We start from the raw sequence: 10,853 nt of genomic DNA on the forward strand, positions 1-10,853 counted from the left end.
GAAGTGACAGCAAAGCACTTTGAGTTTTGTTTTCCAGCTTTTCTGATTAATCAGGAACCCCATTTCCTTGTTTCAAACTGTCACATTTCTCACCTGGGAAGGAAAAGCTGGGCCACTGTTTTACCTGCACCCACAGAGGCAGCAGCTGCTGATCCACCAGCTGCTGAATGCCCTTCTTAGACAAATTTTGATTTCAGCCCCCACCACTATAATCTGGTGAAGCTCAGTGCTACAGGATATGATGCAAGACCATCTGCCCTGATCCTACTCATCATCCATCTCCACCTGCCAGCTACATCTCTCCTCACTTTTTTCCTTTTTTTTAATTATTTTTTTTAAAGGTATGTAATTAACATAGTTGAGCACTTCACAGAGAATTCCAGGAGTTAACACTGAACCCAAATTAGATGTTTTGGTCATATACAGTTAACAACATAATGGAGACAAATGCCATCTCCTTCAGAGTCCTAAAAACTCCTACTGAAAAAACTTAACTGAGGCAATGAGCCAAGTCATTTTCCCCTCCTGAAGTCCAATGCTCCCAGCTCTATGCTGTAACATGAGTTTGGATCCCCAGGCTTAGTTGTTGCAACAAAACAAAAATAAACCACAGAAAAAAGCAGCGCATTCCACCACTGCAGCTGACTGTCAAGAGATCTCAGTTGTTCCTCCCAACACAGTGTTCATGCGTGCCTACAAGAGCAGGCAGCACCTGGGCAGGCAAGATTCATCAAGTTCTTCATCTGCAGAAGCCAAAGAGCATGAGAGATAGGAACCATGACACTGGGAGTTATATTTGATGGTTTTATTAGTTGTTCTTCTGCAGAATCAAAATATTTAGCAAATTACTTCAAAGATTCCTCAAGACTGCTGATATTGTATATATTTAGAACTTGAACAATGTACAAAGTAATACTTTGAACTATTTAAAACAACTTAAAACCTGATTTCTAGTACTAGATCTTATTATGCAATTCTATAGGAGTGTGAGAAATGGAACTAATGCAGTATATTTGTTTTAAAGGAAGTGCTTGAAAGAAAGCTCCTGCATCACAATGGTTATTATTTAAAATAAAAAGATAACTGATTTCCTATCAGGGAAATATCCTACAAACCTGGGGGATTAAGAATACCGAGCTCCAGCTCTCTGCCTTCAGGTTCAAGAACCAAGACAACTTACAGGTTGTCCAGGTAGAGTTCACAGCTTACTTGTTTCAAGAGAACTTACACATCACTCAGCATTGGACACTCATGTCTGGCAGGAGTGTTTGATGCATGGGTAAAAAAACAAACCAAACAAGGAACACCCCACCCCCCCCACCCCCCGAAACAGCCTCTTTCTTTATGCATAACGACAGTTTCTGAACCAGTGTTTTACTAAGTTACAAACTAACTTTCAACTAAAAAAAACCCTCCATAAGTAATTTGGTACAAGCAGACACGACACCATGAAAGCAGTTTCAAAGAACCAAAGCATCCTAGTTTCAGAACCAACACAGTATCTTCTGTCCAACTCCAGTTCAACAGTTCAACCATTCCCATCTCTACCTATGTACAATTCCAGTAGAGGCTGAGCAGTCTAAACTCTGTGGCCAAGCTGGAAAAAGGAAACTTAGTAAGGGACACTTAAAAAATTTAATTTAAGAAAGAAAGTTGACTTTCAGTGGAAAGAGAAATGCTAGAGTGATGCATGCAGGTGGGCTTGCTCAGTCATTCTCCCTTGTATGTGAAAAGCCGGACTCTTTCCTGCCAAGAGCAAGTCACACTGGATGTGGAGGTGGCAGGGCTGATTGCATGCCAGGAATCCAGGAATGTGTTTTCAGCTGGCTCCTGAACGGGCCATTAGATCTTCCAAAGCATTGTGTTGGTTGTTGTTATGTAATAAGACCTCCTTAATGTCTTTTAGTTCAAAGCCCATTTCTTTAAATTGACTCATTTGTTGAAGAAGTTCTGTGATCTGAAAGACACACAGCCCATTATTCACAAAAGAGGATCAGTGCTTGGTGGAGGTTTAGCACAGAGCCAGTCTTCAGCAACTAGACACCCAATGGGGTGGTTTCCTACTCCCCAAGTACAGCCCATTCCAGCTCCATTTGGATAAAGTCCACTCACACCAAAGCCAGCAGAGCTCTGGGTGCAGTAGCCCAGGGAATCTAACCTGTGTTTGCATTCCTGCATTTCTAAAGTCCTCTTCATCTAGGGCACCAAAGCTCAGTCTGTAGGAGTGTCTCTCCCAGTAGCAAATTTATCTATCATCCTGGCCTAATTTGGACTCTGATTTATGTCACCCTGCTCCCCCATCTAGTAGCTACCGCTGCACCTGATTTTTTTTTTTTTTTTTTAGTTACTTTGACTTTGGGAACAGTACAGTAGTCCTTGCTATCAAATGGCTCTTCAGATCTAGGGCAAACTTGGGGGATTAGCAGAAATCCTATTGGACACGCTATGTACCATACTAATCAACATCGACCATGAATCCTCCATGAGATCTGGAGGAAAAAAAAAAAGAGTAAAGTAACAAGAAGCGAATCAACTGATCAGACTTTTATGAACTCTCTGCCAATTACAGGGCCTTCATTCTACTTGAGGGGGGGAAGGGAACAAACAAAACCAAAAAACCCAACACACCACCCCCCAAAAAAGAACATCCCTCTCAAAAAAACACAAACAACAGGTTATATATTTCCTAAACTCAGTCACTTCTCCCATCTTCAAACTGTTCCTCTGTTTGTGAGCTCATCACTAAGTACAAGAAGGGGGGGGGGGGGGGTTAGGGTTCACCATCTCTAAAGATTTCATATGAAATCTCTAAAGATTTCATATAACGACTTGGCACAACAGGATGGCAAACTTTTTAAAAGATCCTGCTGTCCTCTGCCCTGGCTACCCACTCCTGCCTCTGTATTTCTGATGCTGGTAAAACAGCCAGACAATAAACCAGACCCCAAACACCAGATTTTCCAGCTTCTTCCAGAGCAAGCCCTAACCCAAATTGCTGTGCAGCCTGGTAGACACATTTGTACAAGAGAAAATTCACAGTGAGGGAGGGCTGGCAGGGTATGAAAGATAATTGGTGATAAAGGTGATCCTGCTCCTCTACTCTGCTCTCATGAGACCTCACTTGGAGTATTGTGTACAGTTCTCGTGTCCTCAACATAAGAAGGACATGGAACTGTTGGAGCAAGTCCAGAAGAGGGCCACGAGGATGAACAGGGGACTGGAGCACCTCCCGTATGAAGATAGGCTGAGAAAGATAGGTTGAGAAAGCTGTTCAGCCTGGAGAAGAGAAGGCTGTGTGGAGACCTCATAGTATCCAGTATCTGAAGGGGGCCTACAAGGATGCTGGGGAGGAACTCTTCATTAGGGACTGTAGTGATAGGACAAGGGGGAATGGGCTCAAACAGGGGAAGTTCAGGTTAGATATAAGGAGGAAGTTCTTTACTGTGAGGGTAGTGAGGCACTGGAATGGGTTGCCCAAGGAAGCTGTGAATGCTCCATCCCTGGCAGTGTTCAAGGCCAGGCTGGACAGAGCCTTGGGTGACATGGTTTAGTGCGAGGTGTCCCTTCCCATGGTAGGGGGGGTTGGAACTAGATGATCTTAAGGTCCTTTCCAACTCTAACTATTCTATGATCCTATAATTTGTTGCTTCTGAAATTAACTGTCTCTGTACCAAGTACCTTGCCCACAAGAGAACTCTGGGTTCAGAGCATTACAAACAGAATAAGCAGTGTCTTTAAAAAAATCTTGTCCCCATAAATATACATCCAAGTGAGTGATAAAACAACACAGAAAAATTCTAATGCTTTAAGCACATATTCACTTTATCACTGCAAGGATGTCCTTCAGCAGTCAGTTTTGGAAGCAAGTCAGCATTACCATGAAAGCCAGAATTACATCAGCCAGAGGAACTGCTGCTGGAATTCCCCATCACTGCACATTCTCTCTATGGATTAGCACATTGAACCCTCACCTTCTCCTCTGAACACTGATGCATTTCCAAAGCTGCTTCAACAAGAAGTGGATCAAAGCCCTTCTCACAAAGCTGTCCATGTGCAAACAGGTAATCCAAAACCTGGGGGGAATGAAGAAAAGAAACTAAGTTTGCAGAGTGGCATTTGCAGCGTGCGGTTGAATACCATCTCTGTACACACAGAGAGGCTGAGCATGACTCTACCCCAGGCTTCACCAGGGACTGAGATAAAGTCCTTCCTAGTAGAGTTGGGATGCTCTTTATGCAAGAGCTTGTTGAGAGAAAACAGATGATCCCTTCTGTCCTCCTGTGCTCTCTCACCAGCTCTGAATGTCATCTTCCACTGTAGCCAAAAGTTTAACCATGCTTTTTATACTACAAGTTTTTTAAATGAAACTGTAGGTGCAGCAGTCAAGATGTGTCAGCTTTTAGCTTCAGACAACCGCAAGAGCTGATGCAATCTGAAAGCAGTCAACCTTTTAAGATCAACTCAGCATACTAGTTAAGGGCCCATCCCAAGCTCAGAGCAGCTCCAACCTAGCATCCCACAGGTATGGCTGACTCAAGCAGTCTCTCATCAGAAACATACACAGACACTCTTTTATATGGTTTTAGGAGCCTTTACTGCCAGGTGACAGCTTCTCTAGTGGTTAATATTACAGCAGCTACAGGCTGCAACCCCTTGTTAGAATAAAAGTATTCTCCCCATCCATTTTGCAAACCCAAGGTTGTTTCTCAGCAGAATCAGCATCCAATCAAGGGTTTATTTCCTGTTGCACAAGCTCTTACCTGGTCTACGTTCTGTCCCTTCTTCTTCATGGCTTTCAGGACATTCTCAGGCGAGTACCCCATGCTGATGACTGTCTCTATGCACTGCCTCTCACTAGCAGAGAGGGCCTGCTGTAGCTCTGAAGCAGGGACACCTGACCATTTTGCACGGCTGGTGTTATTGGGCACTTTAGACACTGGGAAATTTTGGTGTGTTACCTAAAGGGGAAAACCCAGAGGCTAAGGTAACGGTCATCTTCTGCATCCCCACATCCTGTTTCTGGCTAGCGCAGCACCAGGATACTGCAATATGTAATTAATCTGAGAGCCTTTCTATACTGTCCTTGGGAAGTTATTCACTTTTAGAATGAAACCAAGCAGTGCACACAGTCTGACTCCCACTATACTCTTTTTACCCTTAAAACAACTATCAACAACAGATTCTTCACAATATACCCTCTCCTATCAGCGGAGGTAAACCTTTTAATACCAAACCTTATGATATAGTCAAGCCTTGCACCTCAGAGGAAACATGGAGGTTGTTTCCTTCACCCCAAGTTTACTTGTCAGCTTTGAGTACAAAAAGTCATAGGAACACTACTTCTGAAGATTTTCAGTAACACTATCCAGTGCACGCAGGTACTTGGGAACTTACCACAGGGATTTCTGTTTCCTTGCAGTCTGGGTGCACCTGCTGGACAACACAAGAATAAGATAACTATAAACATTATGCACCAGTGAGCAGAAAGCTGAGGGAGAAAAGGGTTTTATGAGAGATATCTGGGAATAAGTTGACTATACTAGGGAGACTTGTGGGCTAATCAGGCTTCCACATGTGAGATGCAGATGTTACACAGTTGCATGTAGATATAGTCTTCATAAGGACTGTTTCTTCTCTCAGCACTCTACAAAAACAGATTATACTCCAAGAAGGTTGTGTCCCCCCCTCATAATAACTGTAAGCTTGTTTATTTTGTCACTGTGACTGCTACTTGTTCATACAGCTCAGCGTAACATGCTGGTTCCTGTTCAGCTTGACCCAGTGCTATGCTGCCTGAATGACAGTGATAATTTTAAAGTCATTGCCTAGAGACTTCCCTTGATTTTTTCTGACCATGAGAAGGGGTAAGAGAAACATATACCCCTTTTCTACTTGCAAAGCACTGCATTTCATACACCATATATAAGTCATGTGACACACTGGCTAAAAAGAGTACATGATTTTTCTACCAACACCTGGCACTTGGTCCCATACCCAGTACACCAACAAGGCGGGATAGTGTTCCTTGTTGCACACATGCTCTGTTTCTGCAGAACAAGGCTGCCAGAGGGCAGAACCAACCCACTGCTTTGTAATACTTTGCCCCATCAAATCTGCACATTTCCATTCATCCATTTAAAAGTCTTCCTGCATTTTAAATCAAACTAGAAAAGACTGCAAGAAACTGCTTTGGACCAAGAGCCTCAATTTATTGCCTTTCCTTAATACCTTATTAAGCCAATATAGATTGCTTGAAAGTTTGCCCACTTGTTTCAGAAAAGCCTTTTCTGGGCCAAAATTAAACTCACACACACCCCATCCCCCCAAAAACCCCACAAAAAAACAAAACCCAACAACACAAAAAAAAAACAATTCTGAAAATATATATTAGCATTTTGGTAAATGCCACTGGGGGGGGGGAGAAGGGCTCTGTACTGCATTTCCACCCATTTTCATCTCCAGGATAAAAATTTATTTTCTAGGAGACAAAACCTGAGAAATCAATTCCAGTAGAGGAGGGAAACACCTAAAGAAATTGCAGGGGACAAAGCCAGGACTGGTCACTCAGCAGCCATGCTCCTTTACATCTCAAACTTGCATTTCAGTGCTCTTCAAGAAGCAGACGTGCAGTGCTTCCAGTATGCCCTTGCACCCTGTGCCTACTTTTAGGGACTTCATACAGAGGCCAGGAGCCCTGCCTACAGCTGGTGTGCCCACACACATCACACTAGTGCAGCGGTAAGTAATCTGAATGGTCTAACAGGAGTGTCCCATCCTATCAGAACCAGAATTTACTGTAAATAAAATTCAGCAAACTAATCAGGTCTCTGATCAGTTTTGTTTAATTCCAACCTGTTGTCTTCACTAGTCATTTCTCCCTCTGCCCACACTGCAAAAAGCAAACCAGTGAGCTTCAAGGAAATATACTCAGAGGAGAGGGGACCACCCAGGAAAGAATCGGTGCAGCCTCAGAAAAATGACATGTTCATGTCCATTTAAAAAAGTCAAGATTCAATTCACTGGTAAAGCATAAACTCCAGAGGTAACTCCAAATCCAAAGCTACAATTTCTAGTTTTGGGAGAAAAAAAAAAAAAATTGAATCACTGGAATACACTAGGGCATATATATTTCAGGAGGTGATCCTGCCCCTCTACTCTGCTCTTGTGAGACATCACCTGGAGTATTGTGTGCAGTTCTCGTGTCCTCAACATAAGAAGAACACGGAACTGTTGGAACAAGTCCAGAGAAGGGCCACGAGGATGATCAGGGGACTGGAGCACCTCCCGTATGAAGACAGGCTGAGAAAGTTGGGGCTGTTCAGCCTGGAGAAGTGAAGGCTGTGTGGAGACCTCATAGCAGCCTTCCAGTATCTGAAGGGGGCCTATAGGGATGCTGGGGAGGGACTCTTCATTAGGGACTGTAGCGACAGGACAAGGGGTAACAGGTTAAAACTTAAACAGGGGAAGTTTAGATTGGACATAAGGAGGAAATTCTTTCCTGTTAGGGTGGTGAGACACTGGCATAGGTTGCCCAGGGAGGTTGTGAATGCTCCATCCCTGGCAGTGTTCAAGACCAGGCTGGAGAGAGCCTTGGGTGACATGGTTTAGTGCGAGGTGTCCCTTCCCATGGTAGGGGGGGTTGGAACTAGGTGATCTTAAGGTTCTTTCCAACCCTAACTATTCTATGGTTCTATGATCCGATATGTCCTGAGGCTTTCTAAAAAAAACCCAGGCTTATTCTTGTGTAACCTTTAAGGGATACACAACACTTCTGCTCCCAGCCACAGTGATGTCTGACTTCCTTCTATCATTTTCATACTCTGAGGATTTTTGTTACATTTACTTCAATTTCTTGCAGCTCAGCTGTCATTTTCCAGCCACTGGGACCATATTTTGGAAATACGAAACAAGTGTGCTCTGAAGTCTTGGAACTGAAACAGAAAGAACTAGTTCTATCAGCATACCTATTTCTTGGTTTGCTACTTCCAAAGCAGAAATAGTTTTAAATTAAAATCTTTATTACTTCTCCTAGTAAGACTATTTTTTGTTTGTTTATTAGTTTGTATCTTCCCTTACAGCATTCTTGAGAATATACCTTCCCCCTCAGTCTTTAATAAGTTTTAATCCAGCATAGAGGTTTGAATAATTAGAGTGAAAATTTGGCCATCTGAATGCCATAGTTGTAAATGATCATTCATGCTAATCCCTGGGAATGTGTCGTAGTTCAAGGTTTCACCTCTGAGCTACATACAGTCATACAATTGCCTTTCAAACCTGTGACCTGTAGCAGTTTGCAATTGCTCAGCACTGCTGCTTCTAGCAGTTTACTGTATTAAATTTCTTCTAGTGATCAATAAACAGCTGTTCTACTGTGCTCTGAAAAATACACGAGCTGTCAGAATACTGTATTTTACAATTGATAACACATTTACCTAAGCCTGAAAAGAGGAGAAAGAAGAGGAGAGAAGCAATGTCACTTGTTTCAGAGCACATGATGTCATACAAAAAACCCTTAGAGTATGCAAAAGTAAGGCCAAAGAAGCACTGCTTATATTGGACAGAAGAAGCCAGATTATTTTAGTGCCACTAGAGGATTTGACTACACAGTTTCCACTAGGCTTCGTAAGTATTGGCGTCCAGATCTTAGGTTCCACAAAAAGTCCATAAGCTTACTCAAATCTCTGCTCTTAGTCACAAACAAAGACAACAGCTGGTATGAAGTGTCCCCAAAGTCATTTTAGAACTTGCTACAAATGTGAGGAAATGAAGAGTCAAACTCCTATCTCAGAGCTGTACAGCAACCAACTGTAACATTAGCAATCTCAGATGATCCTCAAGACTGCTTTTGCTATCCACAAAGCAATCCTTCTACCCTCCTTTACAAGGAAGAGGGTAAATACCAGATTTCAGACCACCATCATTTTCATCCTTTTAAAGTTTAGATTTTGAAAGGGTCTCAGGAAAACAAAAGAAATAAAATAAAAAAAAACAACCAAAATAAAAACACAACCCCCCAAAACAAAAACAAAACCAAACAAACCCAACAGACAGACAATTCTTTCACTGCAGGTCAACTGCAAGCCCTTTTTAATATGTTATTGCTTCTATTCCCTGAAAAGCCTGTACTTCCCAGAAAATAAACAAGCTGAGAAACAAATCTACCAGAGATTTAACTCAAAAACTAAGAGCATTTCAGAATCTGATGTATCTCAGATAGATAAGACAGTATGCAGGACCGTACAAAGATGTCATATGCTTACCTCAAAGGTGTACAACTATGAACAACAAGAGCTGAAAGTCACCAGAACTGGTCTAAAAATAGCAGATGTGGGGGAACCTGCAGAATAATAATCTGAGGTTCAGAACTGCCAGCATGAAGACCTGTCTGATGATCAATTTGCCACGTAAATGAAGAGGAACTACCACCCATGATCTATACATTGTTCCCATTAAATGAACCTAAAATTACAGGACATTTTAGAAACATTTGCCTCTGCACCTCTACATCTCCCCAGCAACCACAATTCTAATCCACTGCATGTTTACCATAGTCACTGTACTTTGAGATGATTCTTCTATACAAACTGTTGACACAGCCAGGGAAGGCAGCCGGGAGAAAGAGGATAATGTTGATGTCTCCATGCCACTATCCTCACTTAGAGAGGAAAGACCAACCATGTGGTGTTCATTCAGTTCATTAGCTTTACTGTGAGCACAGGTCTGCAAAGAGCTGAGAAAAGTGCCATCGTGAAGACAGGTAGTGCTCTGGAAAGTGCTTGTGAGCTTTGATGATTTTTGATCACTCTCATTGGAGTCAAGTTTAGGAAAGGACAAGGATTTTATATTGTTTGCTGAAGTGATAGGGGACAGGGATACCTTGGAAGACAAGGACATCTTTTCACAGTTTCCCAACTGCGGTAAAGTGATAAAGCCATTGGGTTTGTGAAGGGGCTTGAAGTCCATCATGGCCCTTTCGACGGATGCCAGAACTTCCTCATCTTGCAGCACAGACTCAGACCCTCCTTTGGGCAAAGTATTATCTAACAGCTGGGCAACAATTGGCCCAGTAGTACCAACATGAATTTCAAGAATATTTTTTAATTCCTCCTTATCATCAAGAGTTTTTAATTCCAACTTGTCAAATGGGTCTTCTTCACATTCAAAATCAGCTGGGTTGAAGTCTGCTTTTGGACAAGGTGGACTGAGAACCTTTTGCTTCACAATGCTGCTGTTAGCTGGTGTGGGAGTAAGAATATTATTGTGCTGAAGGCTAGTAAGGATGGGATTAATAGGAGGAAGCATGGCCTCAGGGTGAGGTCCCTCTGAGAACCCTACTATGTTGCTGGCCTCTGAAGCTGATTTTGAGTTTGCTAGCACTTCTTCTGCCTTGCATTCGGCTTCCTTCTGGGCAGCTTGGATTTTTTTGGTATCTTCAGCCCACTTGATTGTTTCCTTTTCCAGTGAGAAGTCATACTGATAAAGGTGGAGAGGAAAGGAGAGGAGAAAAAAGAAAATTATAAGGATCATATGTTGCTGTTAGAAGTAGTAGCTAAGTAACACAGAATAAGAGATACATGAAATACCATGGACAAACAACAACTTTTTCCCAGCATCTCTTCTAACCTACAGTTGTGGTTTAAGCCCAGCTGGTAACTCAGAACCATGCAGCCACTTGCTCACTCCACCACCCTCCTTCCTCCCCCAGCTACTGGAGGGATGGGGAGGAGAATCAAAAGAATGTAACTCCCATGGGTTGAGATAAGAACAGTCCAGGAACTAAGGTAAAACACAGAATCACTACTGCTACCACCAATAATAATAATGATAGGGGAAATAACAAGGGAAGAGAATAA

At 42.6% G+C, this 10,853-nt stretch overlaps 1 protein-coding gene across 1 annotated transcript; it reads right to left on the bottom strand.

Moving 5' to 3' along the window:
• Positions 1 to 1,819: 1,819 nt before the first annotated feature.
• LOC130598543 (ubiquitin-associated protein 1-like) lies at positions 1,820 to 10,473 on the bottom strand (the record flags this gene model as incomplete). Its single annotated transcript, XM_057408056.1, has 5 exons — positions 1,820 to 1,957; positions 3,972 to 4,073; positions 4,761 to 4,958; positions 5,395 to 5,430; positions 9,547 to 10,473. Coding segments are annotated over 5 exons (1,401 nt in total), but the record flags the coding sequence as incomplete, so codon positions are not given.
• Between the last annotated feature and the right edge of the window lie 380 nt (positions 10,474 to 10,853).

This window comes from Pezoporus wallicus, unplaced genomic scaffold, assembly GCF_028554395.1.
Source record: "Pezoporus wallicus isolate ANWC-B61680 ecotype Strahan unplaced genomic scaffold, APGP_CSIRO_Pwel_v1 contig_13518, whole genome shotgun sequence".
Classification (NCBI taxonomy): Eukaryota; Metazoa; Chordata; class Aves; order Psittaciformes; family Psittacidae; genus Pezoporus; species Pezoporus wallicus.